Here is a 14,349-nt window from a genome sequence, read left to right on the forward strand (position 1 = left end):
ACAATTCCCCATTAATTTTCTGCGCCTTCTTTCTACTCTGCTTTTCTTCTCTTCTTTTTTGACTGATTACATTTGATTCCCCCGGCCTTTTCTTGCCTCCCCCTTTCCCCCCCTTTGCCCTTTTAATCGACCTTTAACTTCTACGCCTATTTCACACTACCTCCTTCCCTCTCTCCTTGCATTTTTTTACCTCCTTTTCTTTTCCCGTTCCTGACGTCCCAATATACATTAGCCTGTGCCGTCTTCGTCTTCTTTGCTACATGATTGCTTGCTACTTTTGCTCGCTGTGGACGTATACCAGTGGTCACTAAATTTTTTTTGTTGATTCCTTATTCCTCTCCATACAAAAAATCATGCCGCATCTTGCTTGTTTTTTAATACCCGGTAGGCGCCACTTAGCTAGAGACATACATGGTGATGGCAATTACCCCCGTAAATACGTGTTTTTCTTTAATTTCTCATCTTTGCCCCCCAGTTCTGTGGTGTGATTTATGTATGATTCACTTCTAGGAGGAGCAACTTGATTGCTTAAAGCGCTAGAGACGTTTTATATGCCTTTATAAAGTGCAAGAAACTCCTCAATTCTGTTGAGCCTGAGGGAAGTAAACATTATTTATATACACCTAACTCCTGATCCTGCCAACCGTCCTTAATAAACCAATCCCAATAACCACTGAAGTTTCAAATATCATTATAATCATTTAAGACTTGAAAAATATCAAGTTTGGCCGGCAATGTGACGATAAGAATCGAAAAGAAATAACCAAGAACCAGTAGCTGGTACTTCTAGACCCTACTCCGAAGGACTCTCCTCCCAGGAGCAGGCTGTTCAGCTCCTTGCCCCTTTCTAGCAGCAGCAACTGTGATTTTTCGGGTAGTTGAAGCGGTTGCTGCACTAGCAGTGGTCGCAGCTCGGCCTCTAGAAGTTGGCGGTTTCTTCGATGCTGTGTTAGAAGCTTCGGGCTTCTTAGGAGCAGCAGATTTCGCCGAGCGGACAATCGTTGTCCCTGCAGTTGCTACTGACGCGTTTGATGATGTAGTGCTGGTGCTGACTTGCCGGTTGGTTTGGCGTGTGCCTGGCCTTGTAGGAGGCCTTCTCGAACCACCAGGCGCCGACTTGATTGACATGGCCTTCTTTGGCCTAGGGACTCTTCCGGGTGCAGAGTCTGAGCTGTTGTCTGGCGGGGTTACTCGGCGAACCCCGGCTGCACCTCTCATGGTCCGAAGCTTAGGGGTAGCGGGGGTAGCAGCATAATTCATGTGTTTTGTGGGACTAGTATGTTTCAAGGGAGAGAAAGCACGGATATGATAAGGCTCTTGTTGCTGTGGCTTGGTAGGTGACATCTTCAAAGGTGACTGCGGAAAAGTCCTAGAGTTTGAGGACTTTGGTGATAGGATGTTAGACTCTGTGCGCTGGGATACATTGCGGGATGATGCAGCTGGTAGAGTCGGCTTGCTTCGCTGCTTTGGGTTCGTGAGTGGATGATTTGAAAGGTCTGGGTATCCAGCATTTTCTTTATCAGAAGAACCATGACTACAGATATTCAGTTAGCTTTTGTTCTTAACTAAAAAATCAACGAGTTGATTTACCTTTGGCGCAGGGCCCCGGAACGGCGTGCTGTCGAAGTCGCCGGTGCTTGCGTTACGGGGCGCACAGTCTTTGTATTTTTAGACGGTAAGCTCGGTTTCTTAAAGGGGGATCTGCTGTCTGTTGTCTCTTTGGCGGCCTCTGAATACTTAGCGAGTAGTTCGCCCAAGTTCTGTTTACGAAGCGCCATGGGTATTCGGTTTATACGTCGTTCAATTCTCGCCCGTAAATCTTGCGCCTGGAGGGCGTAGTGAGCGCGTAGTTTACGCGCCCGTTCGGTGACTAGGACTCGCGATTAGCTATATATCCAACCAGCGCCGGTCCATGTCATGGGAATCCCACTTTCTAATTGCAAGTTGTCCATCAACGCCTGCTTCTGTTTCTGCGTGATCCTGAGCTTCTTCTTCGATGGGCTCCGCGTAGGAGTATGTGCTTCATCGTACTGGCTGCTTGGCTCTGGCGACTTTCGCTTTCTCGAGACGGCGGCCGACATTGTGACTGTTGGGTCCTGGTGTAAAATATAGCCAGCGCAGTGCTCTTTATCCCTCTTTCAATGGTGTATCGTATCTAGTTATGGCGATAATCGTCTTCCTCGTGGCGTGAGTTGCTGTTCAATTGTTGATGTTGATATTGAAATAAACAAGAAAAGCGAAAGTCGCGATGTAAACAAATGTCAAGATTACGTAAACATTACGACGCTAGTCCTGATTGAGAGCTCCGCGGTAACCTTGAAGCTTCACCTCTTCTTGTCAGCAACAACGACGACGTCAAGAAGCATTTCTCTATCACGATCAACTATACACATATACACACTCACTCTTTTCTTTCTCTTCTTGCCCTGTGCCGTGTTTTTTATACCTCTACTTCGCATTATAAAGGCTAGGTATAGCTCTACGGCCGCCACGATGTCGCTCGAAGCCACGATGATCATGTTCGTCCCACCCCCAAGTTCGGTGCTTATGGACGGCAGCATGCTAACGAAGTATGGAACAGTATCGATAATAGCGAAAGCAGCAGAAATGGCGACTACCTGTATGTTGCCATGGAGCCACTGAATACACATTCTACATCGCATGAACAGCTACTAACAGGATGACAGCCCCACAAGATTCGAGGCTCAAGCAGATGCTGTAAACATGATTCACTCCGCAAAGACACAGGCACACCCACAATCAGCTGTTGGATTAATGAGCATGGGAGGCAACGGGCCAGAGGTTCTGGTTACCCTGACTGAAGATATTGGCGGGATTCTAGAAGGTCTTCACCGGACAAAGATTGGCGGAACTGCACACCTGGCCTCCAGCATACAAGTTGCATATGTAAGCCTACAGGTTACAAAAATGCTCATCACATGTGTCCCAAGCTAACGGTCCTTATTGCTATTGTATAGCTAGCACTTAAACACCGAAAAGAAAAGGCCCAAAGACAGCGAATTATCGTCTTCTCCTGCTCCCCGGTTGTCGAAGACGAAAAATCGTTTGTCAAGCTAGCGTTGAAAATGAAGAAGAACAATGTTAGCATCGACTTTATTGCATTCGGCGAACTTGATTCAGATACAACGAAGAAGCTAGAGGCTTTCCACCAGGCTGTCAACAGTGGAAACGGATCTAATCTTGCTATCATACCCCCTGGTCCCAACCTTCTTAGTGACTCGATCATCGCAACCCCGATCCTCGGAGGAGACGGCACTGGTGTAGGGCGGGGTGAGGAAGGAGGCGATTCTGGCACAGGATTTGAATTTGGAATCGACCCTTCTGCCGATCCTGAGCTGGCGTTTGCTCTACGCATGTCGTTGGAGGAAGAAAAAGCCAGATTAGAGAAGGAGAAGCAGGAAAAAGAAAAACAGGAGAAGGATTCTATGGATAAAATTCCAGAAGAAGGTGGAGAGGCCAGCGGCAGCGGAAGCGGGAAGAAGAGCGATGACAAGAAGAAGGAAGGTGACGGGGATAAGATGGATACGTCGTGACGAATTTCGTTTGAAGCAGCTTTACGATGGGAAGAGATATGGGCAGCGTTTATTACTCTAGACTAGTGACGCTCGATGGCATTCCTGGCGTTCGTAGATCAATGTATTCTACTTGATATTGGACTCGGAAGTGACCGTACATCAGTATATTCAGGCCAGTGCATGATATCGTCAGCCAAGTACATATGCTAATGTTTCTAGATTATTCATTAATTCGTATCTGATAAAAAAAATAAAGGAGGTCCTTCGCGTAGAGTCTATCCTCCGCCCAAAATTTAGGTGCTATCTCCCCCTGAGCCAGGTCCCCAGATGGCGGTCAAACGACTCGCATCTCACCGGCATCTCAAGCTGATAAAAGGGATTTTTCATAACGTAGTCTGCATACAGCTCGTACACCTTGGCAATCACATTATCCACGTTCGGCATAAGCGGATCGGTAAAGAGCAAGAACTTGGTCCCCGTCACCGTTTGGAAACACGTCAGTCTAAACCGTTCTGTCTCGAGGACTTCTAGGCCTGTCTTTGGAAGACCGGGGTTAGGCAGCGTAGAGGTCATGGGTATTGTTGCTGCTGAGGTATTGGATGTAGCGGGGGCGGAGTACGGTATAACGGGCGTAAGAGAGCGGGTAATGGCATGGACGCTGTTTGTATCGACATATCAAATTGCCATCGGTCAGCTTGGAAATCCGGATACTGGAGTATTTGTTTTGTTGGGATGGCATGGCATGGGGATGGGATGAGCTGTTTGCGTACCCATGAAATGTGCCTGCGAAGACAAGATAGTCATTTGTCGAGAGCTTCTGGAGGCCAGCCTGGAAGTCCCGCTGGTAAACCAGGCCTCCAGCCTTGTTTATGATGACTAGGGAGTAAACAACCCTACAGTTGACGGGTCAGTCAGTCCGTCAGTCTATGCGAATGCGCCGCAGCTTCACCGGTTGAGTGTCCGCACAAGAAAGGCCAACTCACATTGTGTTCAGTCTGCTCCCATTATGGTTTCTTTTTCCCGGCTATAGCTCCGCCTGAGTATGCCGTCAATTGCAGGACTCCGTCGTCCCTCCGTCAGCGTTTGTCTGTTCTTCGTCTCGTCCCGTTGGCTTTTGTTCTTCGTCTTCGTCTTCGTCTTGAAGGTTGAAGTTGATATCGTAAGTATTGTAATGCCATTACACAAATACACGACTATTGACAGAGAACGTGACACGTTATCGTATTGAATATTACGCTATAAAATACAGCATCATCAACCACAAACGACTTCGACTTTACATCGACTTCGACTTCGACAACAAAGACGGCTTCTGCACGATGTTCCTTGCGCATCCTTCGATCTACGGAGTATAATAGCGCTCTGTTAAGGTGAAGAGAGGGGTATCCGGCCTCTACTCTGGACAGTTAGTGACCGTGAGGCAGTCTTTCACGGTCTGTCGCGTTCATGGGCGGGCAAAGGGAAGATGGCGATTGGCAGGGAATGCTCCAAAGAAAAAAAAAACCGAGTGTCAGGATTGCCCAAAAGCAGTCAGGATTTACATAAATGCATCCTTAACATCCGCACCGGGATAATCCCAGCAACTATGGAGGGCGCATCGCTGAGGACCGTGAGGCTCAATTCATGCATTTGCGGCGCAGGCTTATTAGACAAAGACTCTCGGCCCTTGCAAGGCGCAGACGGCAGACAAGACAAGAAGAAGAGGAGGAGGAGGAGGAGGAGGAGAGATGGACTGCAGGCACGATTTATCATGCCCATGCAGGGGATTTTCCCCTCTCCATGAAGAAGAAGAGGAGGAGCAGAAGGGGATGGCTGTCCGGCCTCCTTGCGATCACATCATGCTGCATCTTGCATCTTGCATCGCATCAACCCATCGACCAGATTTCATGCAAGCCAGGCCTTATCGATAAAGCAAACTTCCGCTAACATCGTGGAAAAATAGCTAAAGTATGGGGTCGCCGAGTGCTTCTGGCGAGGAAGCTTTTCGTCATGGCTGCTGGTGTTGTAGCTGCTGCTGCTGCTGCTGTCGACCGCAGCCCGTAGACCGTAGTCAAGTTCAATAGCTAGCCCGGCAGCGACAAGGACCCGGAGTAGATATCGCGATAGCTGTTTAATATCGAATAGTATCTGTCATAATATTGAAGCAGACTCCCTTGCACACTAAACCTGAACGGGCGGGGACGCTAGCTGAGGATCCAAGCAAGCTGCGATATTCCAGGGAGGAGCCAGAAGCTGTATTGGATGGACGTTGCCCGTTTCCGCGTCTGCGTCGTCTGCTTCGCCCTGTCCACCAGCCAGCCCTCGGGAGCCTGCCTGCCTGATCGTCTGCTGCTGCTGCTGCTACCGCGATAACAAGCTGTCTGCCTGTATGTATGTATCCACCTGTACGAGAGCCGTGTTAGAGAGCAGTTCCCAGCCCGTCAAGGGGAACAAACCCGTGTATAAGAAGCTGAGCTTCGTCCCCCGTCAGTCGCTGCGAGAGTCCGGTCGATACGCAGGCTGCCGCGAGCGTGATTCTGATATCCCTGGCCTATTGTCTCTTTTGCCCTGTTTGCTCTGCGCTCGCCTATCTCTCGTTTCGCCTCCGTTTGTTTGTCGTCCTGGCCTCCGTTTTGTGGGAGCAGGCTGAAGCTGAACTTTTCCTTTCTTTGCCTGCAGTTTCTCTTTGCGCCTCGAACAGTCAACACAGCTCAGGCCAACCTCTTTGTCTCTCTTTTTTCTCCATCAGCCATCATATTGTCTGCTTCTCGGCTCTGCTGCTGGTTATATATGATAGCTCTCCCTGTCATAAGCCTGTAATGATTTCTGGAGGAGCTTGAATGTTCCATCCGACCTGCTGAGTTGGCAATCTGATAACTCATAAGAGAAACGCACACAGGGAGAGAGAAGAGACTCAGAACTCTACAGCTTAATAGAAGCCGGTGATTTGACCAGCCATGTCGAACCAGGCTCTTCTTCGTATCGGGAGGGTATGTCTCATCTACCTGAATAGCTTGAAGGCCCAGACAGTGTTGCTGATGCCGTGATGGAAATATACAGGAGATCAGTCAGATCCAGCAGGGAGCTGACCTCTGTAAGTCAAGGACCCCCAGCTCTCCCTTTATGACCTTGTCCATGGGGCCTTTTTGAGTCCCCTTCCTCGGTCAGTTACTTATACGACATCTATCCCAGCCCTGGCCGTGGCTTGCCAGGAAGCAGACATCCGAAACGTCAAGGCTCTCATCGTTGGGCCGCCTGGAACACCATATGAGTTTGGCTTCTTTGAGGTATAATCATAGTTACTTCTTCTAGGGCGACGATCCTTGCTAACCGCGTGTCAATAGTTCTCTATCAAGTTTACTGAAGGTCAGGATGTTTGCCAAATATACCCAGTTGAGACATACAGTGCAGCAGTTGCTCATCATAACATAAAATGACCAGACTACCCTGCGCATCCACCACATGTCCAGGCTATGACTACCAACGGCGGAAGATGCCGTTTCAACCCCAATATTTATGCCTCGGGCAAGGTTTGCGTGTAAGTTTTGATACATTTAACTCGAAGAAGACGGCAGTTTTCTGACATACATATGCATAATATAGGTCTATCTTAGGGTATATTCAACTTGTTTTCTCATATTGGAGTAACAAATATTAACAGTCTTTCACTAGGACATGGGAAGGAAGCAGCGGGGAGCAGTGGTCTTCAGCCCAGGGTCTGGAGTCCATATTGATCTCCATCCAGAGCTTGATGTCTGCAAATCCCTACGAAAATGAACCTGGATTCGAAAACTCCAAATCTCCCACCGACCTTAAAGCAATGGAGAACTATATCTCCAAGGTGATACCACTATTTTCTGCATACAGCCAGTTTATGTTCATAATTCTGACAGAGCCTCTAGATCCGACACGAGAACATTAGGATATCAGTTATCCAGCACTTGGAAGACTGGCTTGGCATCCAGCCTGATGGTACTATCGTATCACCTTCCGCGGATGAAAAGACAGAAGACGAAGAGATGTTTGGCAGTGAAGATAGCCAGCCTCCGTTTGAGCCGTTTAAAGACCTCTGCAAACGTCGGTTCCTCTGGTACTATGAGACGTATAAGAACACAATAGCAGAGGCAGAGGCAAAATGTCCCGCTGGCTCACGTTTCCAGAGAATGCAATTTGAATTCACCGGCAACACGATGGATGGCCACTTCAACTATGCTGAGCTGACTAAGAGACTAGATACCATCAAGGACACTCTCATGAAAGAAACAGATTCGTGGGCGGAACTAGGCCTGAAAGCCAAAAAGAACGAGACAAGGATTGCCGTTAACCTGCAACGTCAATATGAGCAGATTGTCGAAGACCTGAAAAACAAACGACATTTCACTGTCGACATATCCCTAGATGAGGGAAACCCGCTTGTCTGGCTGGTGACTTACTTTGGCCGGCCCATGACGCATTTGGACGGTGGTATCTTTAGAATTAAGATCGCCCTCAGCCCTAATTTCCCAGACGAACAGCCCCGAGTCATTGTTCAAACCCCTCTATTCCACCATCGTATCTCAAAGGACGGCATTCTCTGCTATTTCCCGAAGAAGCTAGAGGATATGAAGGCACACGTTGAAGCCATTGTTGAGGCACTGGAAGATGAATCTCCTCCTTATGATCCCCGAGCAACCGTTAATCCGGAATGCTCCAAGCTCTTCTGGGGCTCTGCAGAGGATAAGAAAAAATACAATCGCATGCTAAGACGTTCGGTTCAACGCAGCATAGAGTAAGCTCCATTGCCCTTTCTTTGCCTCAACCCCCTTACTAGTCATTCCCAATGCTAAACTACGGTATAGCGAGTGATTTTACCTTTACAGCGATCTCAATATGGCCGTTTATGAAAAGTAAACACAAAAAATGCCAAAAAAATAAAATAAAAAAATAAATGGCCTTCAATACCCCGGCGGGCCTCACTTTCGGTTCTTAGGCCAAAGTTACATTTGTTGAATACCAGTGATTTCGGCAACGTCGTCACCATACCGTATTCATGGCGTTCTTTCGGCGTCCGTTTTCACTTTCTTCTCTTATCTCTCGCATTCTTTCTGAGACTGTCAACTTAACTACCAGTGATGAGCCTACTTCCGCTCGCACTGGGATATTTCTCTTCCTCATGTTATTGATAATTAAAGTTAGTACGTTGAGCTTAATAGTTTATTTTTTTCTTCCTCATTCCAGTACTCTAATGATACAATATAATAAGTGTATATCTAAATATATGCTTAAAAATATGCGTAAAAAGATAATTACCAACCAACGCCTTCTAGTTGTAGAATAAGAAAAGGCTGATAACTAAATGTATGCAAAAACAAAGGAAGCCAGTAACGTGTTGATAGTGTCGAACGTGGACTGTGCCACCAGCCTATAAACCTCGAATTCCATCAAATCTTCCTCGCCCAACAATTAGCAAATACTTGTCAAATATAACCAATCTCCCATAAATGTCCACGCTTCCCCTTTTTCGACCAGACACCCCACGTTTCACGCATCGGCTTTACCTAGCCTCCTCGAACAATGTAAGTTTCGAGATCAAGAGAGATCAAGAATGCTCAGCCTGTGCTCGCTCTTCAAAATAACAACCCACTTGGAACTCACCAGCCATGGATAGCCCCACGAAACTAAACACTGAGATTCTCGATACCCTAGTTGACGGAAAAGACAGGACCTCTGCCAAACTCAAGGCCATCATCAAGCGCCCCGCGCCAATAATCGACACGAGCAGTATTCACTTGTCAGATGGTCAGTTGCGCGATTATAGTATAAGTAAATCTACCATGAGCTTAGAGCAAGGAGGTCACTTTTTTAAACCACTTTCACAGCAATGTTCCGAGTCCCTCGCTCGCCATGAGGAGTTTTATGAAGTGGATGAATGAGAAAATGACCCAAGCGACATACAGGATGCCCTCAAGATTTACTGGAAACCAGGAAACCTTCTTGTATCTGAGACTCCTGTTACTCCAAAAGACAAGCTCAATGTCGGCCGGTGTTTTGCCGATTATGCCGCATGGAGGACAGCACAGTGAGTGATCTCCGACACAAATTTCTACTTCATTATTCGTCGTTTCCTGCAGTGTCAATCGTTCCCTCTATGGTGGCCATTATGGCATGCCTGGACCGGGCAGAGAATCAACCGACTGGCGCTTTGAGCTTACTCTCGAGCAGCATATACGAGGCACATATTCAAAGCCACACATTATCTCTTTGTCAAGGCATGGCTTATATCTAGATGAAAACAACAACTCGAAAATTGCTTGTAACGGAATCCTCGTGGCCGCTGATACTATGAGATACAGAATTGACTTACCAGTCTACATCCCTAGTGATATATATCCTGTATGGTACGCACTCAAACGACTCTGCGTCATTTTTACAATCTTATACTAACTTGCTTTTCAGATCCTAATAGTCTCATGCTTTAACCGCTAGGCTCGCATGAATGAAGTTTACTTCGAGAACGACGCTCTCCATTTCAACTATATTGATCTAAACTACCTCGAAAGATCCAATCTTGACCTATATGCGCACTGGGCTTTGAGCAATACTATAAGTGAAACTACCAGGTATCCAATCAAGCCGTCAGCCGGCATAATTATAAATTACTTAAACGAGAGGGGCCGTGGAAAGAAAAGGGCGAACAGTCTCTAGAAAGCATCGGAACAGCCCGTACTTAGGCGTCTTAATGAGATTAGGGGCAAATGATATAATACCCCTATACAACCATTTTCTGTATATGTATCGGTTTTCTCTCTAGGATCTAGGATATGGGGCTTATTGTTTTTTAGTATCGCTGAGCTTATGACACGAGGACGTTTTGTATTTCGCCCCAGGTTTCCATATTTTGTATTGTACGTATAGGGGCTACGGTGTGAGAAATGAGTAATGAAATATCTAATGCGCTTGAAGATAGCCATTTCGCAAATTCTAGGCTCATCCTGTAGATAAGCAGTGGTCAAGGCCTACTGTGCATCCTTTGGTGGGCTTCTCTGGTCGTGGTGAGATAAATTATGAACAGTGGGGAATGGAAATAAAAGTAGATTTTATGTTTATCTCATTGTGCATTTTAGTCTTGACAGTAATAGGAACAAGGAACACCTAAATAAAACAAAAAGCATATTAATGTAGAAAAAAGTAATGGGCATGCCTCATTTAGTGGACTCGACGACGGCTCTTATAGCAGGTCCTAGATCACTGCAGCCATACTGCGTTGCCAGATACTGATCCGGGGTATGATGTGCTGAAAATGACGATCATTTTCTCGAAGCAGTACTGAAAGGTCACAGACACGAAGCAGCTCGTACTCCACCGGTAGTTTCTTACTCTTCGAGGAGCCATTTGTAGGAGATTCGGATAACGTTGAGTTATTCAAAATCTCATCTGAAAGAAGGACCAGTCCTCCAGGGCGGACGATGGAATGTGGCCCGGTCATACGTGCTATGAAGGCGTCTGGGTCAGACAAACGGCTTGGTAAAGCGTCGGCCAGCAACACTGCATCGAAGCCAGTAAGTTCAGATGGAAGAGCGCAAACGTCGGCGGTCTGGAAAGTGGCTCGCTCGGGTTGTGCTGCTGTGTCTAGTCGAGCACACAGGTTTGTCATGCGTCCGCCATTGTCACGGCGCTCATACATCCTGCTCCCTGACCGAGCCATGGTGTTTGCTGCGTTAATGAAGGCCTGGTTCGGGTCGACTCCGACAACTCTGTCGAAGTACTTGCTTAGCCCAAACGTTGTGCCGCCAACAGCGCAGCTTACATCAAGCGCAGACTGGAGCTCTAGGCCCTGGGCGCGCGCGGTATCCACGAGTAGCTCAACTACGCGGTGTACGTAATTATGGCATAGGTTGAGCCCAGCGGTGTCTAGCACCGCAGGACCAAGTGTCTCTGCCATGGAGCCATAGTGTAGGAGCATGCGTTGGTTTAGTTCACGGCGGGTATTGGCGTCAACATCAACTTCGGCCACAGCTTCGTCTTTCTTAACAACTCTAGATGGCTTTTCGATCTTACTTCCAGCAGAGAGCGCAAGTCTGATGCCGGAGTGCTGTAGAAAGTGAGGGCGGAACGGAATTCTACCCCAAATACTGGCTTCATCGCCCGTGGCAGCAAAAGCACCACCTAGAAGCAGCTGGTGTTCACCTCCATAGAAGGGGGTGCTGAAGTCCTCGTAGTAGGGATGGACGGCAAAGCCTGGCAGTGGCGCAAAGGCGTCCTCGCACCACTGCCAGACGTTTCCAAAGACATCCCCAAATCCCATGGCGGTGGGTGGCGAGGCATCTGTTGGTGTCTCTGATCCAAAGGCCAGGTTCAAATTAATACCCTTATGAGCAAGTGCATGGCCGTCCATACACATCACAGGGTCATCCTGAGGACTGGGGTTCTCTGGCAACGGGTCGCGCATGCGGTGGTGCTCGACCTCAGAGATGAGTCTGTATGATCGGCCACTGCGCTTGCTACGCCAGGTGCAGTATGCTTTGGCCTCATGGTAGTTGACACAGACCGGCCAGTCCCAAGGCATGGCCACCTCTTCGAAGATCGTGCGCAGGCGGTAGCTGTGGAGCCCGGCCGGCCCGTCCCGAACCCAAAATCGTGGATGCTTAGTGTTATTGAGACGTCTCTGTCCCCATCCGCTCTCAGACCAGTACAGCTGCTCACGATAGCCACCGTCGGCTACAAAGTCATAGAACTCGCCGTTACTAATCAGGTATCTGCTTGCCTCGAAGGCTTCAACCTGGACACGCTGATGGCCGTATTCGTTGTCCCACCCGAACGAAGGGAAATCGTTTGGCTTCCCCATCACCACCTCGCCGGCGGGGACGCTGACCATGTCGTTGTCTGGCACCAATCTCTCCTCCTGAGATGTACGTGCGGATGTCGATGGTGCAGGCCAGGCCGGGTGGCGCGAGAGGAGGTCGACTGGAGATTCTCGAATCAGGACTGAGCTGGTATCCAGGTGGATTCCATCGTGTTCAAGACCGAGAACAATTGCCCAAGCCTTATCGTTCATGTTGACCGGCCGCCCCATCTCGGCAGCAAACTCGGTATTGGCAATAACATCGCACATGACGGTGTACACCTCAGCTCTGTAGGCGTGTACTTCATCGAGCTCCGGCCACACGGTCTCGTCGGTGGAGAGGTCATCCCAGGAATTTTCATCCACGCCAACCTCCAGCAAAGCCTCAAAGTGAGTATTGATGGGACTGTCGATAAGCCCAGCGACCCTGAGTTTGTTGATGTACACGGCTGCTGTATGACCGTAGTAGAAGATGAGCGGATGCCGCAGCTTATGGTCCGGCTGGCGATAGAAGGCCGTCTGCGTACGCAGGCCTGCAAACAGTGTCTCATATAAAGTCCATGTATTGTCAAAATACTGCAGCATCTCAGCCCGGCCGGTTGTCGCCAAGTTGGGCAGCGGGAGTTTTGCGATTACTCCAGCCTCATTTACGCCGGGACAAACCCCTGGCTGTGGCGCCTTGCCAGTAAACCATTTTTCCTCGCGGAACAGGCTGTGTGGCGCCGTCTTCGAATTTACCGATGTATGACGCTCCCATTTGGCCTTCGCCACAGCTTGGGCGCTGTTATCAGCGATCACGTCGGCCACTGGTGGCATGGTCTCTCGAATGTTACGCCGGCTTCTCCTATGTCCCGCTTCTCTTAACAACGGAATGGTAGAAAAAAGATGAAAAGAGATAAAAGATGACGATATTTGGCAATGTGATGACGAAACCAAGGGCACTTGAGCTTGTCTCTATTAACTAGTGGAATGTTAACTATCTATTTGGTTATCTATCGAGTCGTCTAATTCTTTTATAGCCGGCCTGACATTGATAGTTCCACCCGGGATCTCACAGAGGCACTACGTATAGCTTCACCCCCTTGACCTTGGCAGTTCGATTACCAACCGTCACGGTCCTAGCTGTTTTGCAGTGTTTCCATGATTGAAATTCATATGAAGACTGCTGGAATAACAGAAGAAGCTACAAGAACCAGTTTGGGGAGCGGATTCATCCCCGCCGATTGGGTTGATTTCAATCCAGACTGCTAGGGAGCGTTGCATGTGTATGCTACCATTTTCGAGATTTCGGTGGCTGGCTGAGTGAGTCCTGTTTATCAGTATTGATGCATTGGTATCTCGTCAAGTCACCGAGGTATTCTCGATCTGACTGCATAATGGTTGATATCAGTACCAAGCGGGTAGTAGGTACAACAGTGGCTGGCTGATATACATCCAACGACTTGACAACCAAGATCACCGATAACTACCTTGAGAGTTCATGCGTTATCTCGAGCCCTTCCAGGGGGGTCGTAACCATCTACCCTTTCCTGCAATATCCTCCCTGTTTCACAGGATTTGCATAACGGGCTGACCCTTTGATGCAGCAGCTTCCTAGCTATACATAGAACAGATGACAGTGCGGCACACCTCTTGAGGGTTACATAGATCCCATCGGTTCCGGAAAAAAACGACTTCTGCACCCGGGAAAAGAGAATAAATGCGCTGGAGACCTTCCGGATCCCAGAACGAAATGAGAAATGAAGCGCTGTCGGTGGAGCGGATACAACTTCCATTTCCCGCCCGCCTGTACTTGCTCGGCCGTGCAGCAAGCCCCCACCCTCCCCCAAGTGAAAACTGCGATTTACTCCATAGTTACCCTAGCGAGGACGGATGCAGACGCCCGCGTTCAAACCCCTCATCCTTGCATCCAGATATATTGTCTCTCCCACCTTATCTCGCACTCTTACACTATATATTGAAAAGGTTCAATCTTACACATGTATAGCGAGCACTGCATCACTCTACAGCAGA

General features: G+C 48.4%; 7 protein-coding genes across 7 annotated transcripts; 4 read left to right on the plus strand and 3 right to left on the minus strand.

Annotated features, from left to right (window-relative positions):
- Positions 1-786: 786 nt before the first annotated feature.
- Positions 787-2,081, minus strand: MGYG_05235 (hypothetical protein; the record flags this gene model as incomplete). The annotated part of the gene is made up of 3 exons (XM_003172595.1): positions 787-1,534; positions 1,591-1,870; positions 1,931-2,081. 3 exons carry the CDS (start codon positions 2,079-2,081, stop codon positions 787-789), a joined length of 1,179 nt encoding a protein of 392 aa, XP_003172643.1.
- A 412-nt stretch (positions 2,082-2,493) lies between these two features.
- On the plus strand, positions 2,494-3,554 carry MGYG_05236 (26S proteasome regulatory subunit rpn10; the record flags this gene model as incomplete). The annotated part of the gene is made up of 4 exons (XM_003172596.1): positions 2,494-2,519; positions 2,582-2,620; positions 2,688-2,907; positions 2,979-3,554. The coding sequence occupies 4 exons, from the start codon at positions 2,494-2,496 to the stop codon at positions 3,552-3,554; spliced, it is 861 nt and encodes a 286-aa protein (XP_003172644.1).
- Positions 3,555-3,836: 282 nt separating this feature from the next.
- Positions 3,837-4,870, minus strand: MGYG_05237 (trafficking protein particle complex subunit 4; the record flags this gene model as incomplete). The annotated part of the gene is made up of 3 exons (XM_003172597.1): positions 3,837-4,194; positions 4,307-4,429; positions 4,803-4,870. The coding sequence occupies 3 exons, from the start codon at positions 4,868-4,870 to the stop codon at positions 3,837-3,839; spliced, it is 549 nt and encodes a 182-aa protein (XP_003172645.1).
- Positions 4,871-5,159: 289 nt separating this feature from the next.
- Positions 5,160-5,462, plus strand: MGYG_09072 (hypothetical protein; the record flags this gene model as incomplete). Its single annotated transcript, XM_003172598.1, has 1 exon — positions 5,160-5,462. One exon carries the CDS (start codon positions 5,160-5,162, stop codon positions 5,460-5,462), a length of 303 nt encoding a protein of 100 aa, XP_003172646.1.
- Positions 5,463-6,472: 1,010 nt separating this feature from the next.
- Positions 6,473-8,287, plus strand: MGYG_05238 (hypothetical protein; the record flags this gene model as incomplete). The annotated part of the gene is made up of 7 exons (XM_003172599.1): positions 6,473-6,505; positions 6,576-6,609; positions 6,708-6,802; positions 6,860-6,881; positions 6,957-7,053; positions 7,188-7,356; positions 7,418-8,287. 7 exons carry the CDS (start codon positions 6,473-6,475, stop codon positions 8,285-8,287), a joined length of 1,320 nt encoding a protein of 439 aa, XP_003172647.1.
- Positions 8,288-9,154: 867 nt separating this feature from the next.
- Positions 9,155-10,199, plus strand: MGYG_05239 (hypothetical protein; the record flags this gene model as incomplete). The annotated part of the gene is made up of 4 exons (XM_003172600.1): positions 9,155-9,415; positions 9,452-9,573; positions 9,626-9,887; positions 9,981-10,199. 4 exons carry the CDS (start codon positions 9,155-9,157, stop codon positions 10,197-10,199), a joined length of 864 nt encoding a protein of 287 aa, XP_003172648.1.
- Positions 10,200-10,734: 535 nt separating this feature from the next.
- Positions 10,735-13,152, minus strand: MGYG_05240 (generic methyltransferase; the record flags this gene model as incomplete). The annotated part of the gene is made up of 1 exon (XM_003172601.1): positions 10,735-13,152. One exon carries the CDS (start codon positions 13,150-13,152, stop codon positions 10,735-10,737), a length of 2,418 nt encoding a protein of 805 aa, XP_003172649.1.
- Positions 13,153-14,349: the final 1,197 nt, after the last annotated feature.

This window comes from Nannizzia gypsea, genomic scaffold (assembly GCF_000150975.2).
Source record: "Nannizzia gypsea CBS 118893 supercont1.4 genomic scaffold, whole genome shotgun sequence".
Taxonomy (NCBI): Eukaryota; Fungi; Ascomycota; class Eurotiomycetes; order Onygenales; family Arthrodermataceae; genus Nannizzia; species Nannizzia gypsea.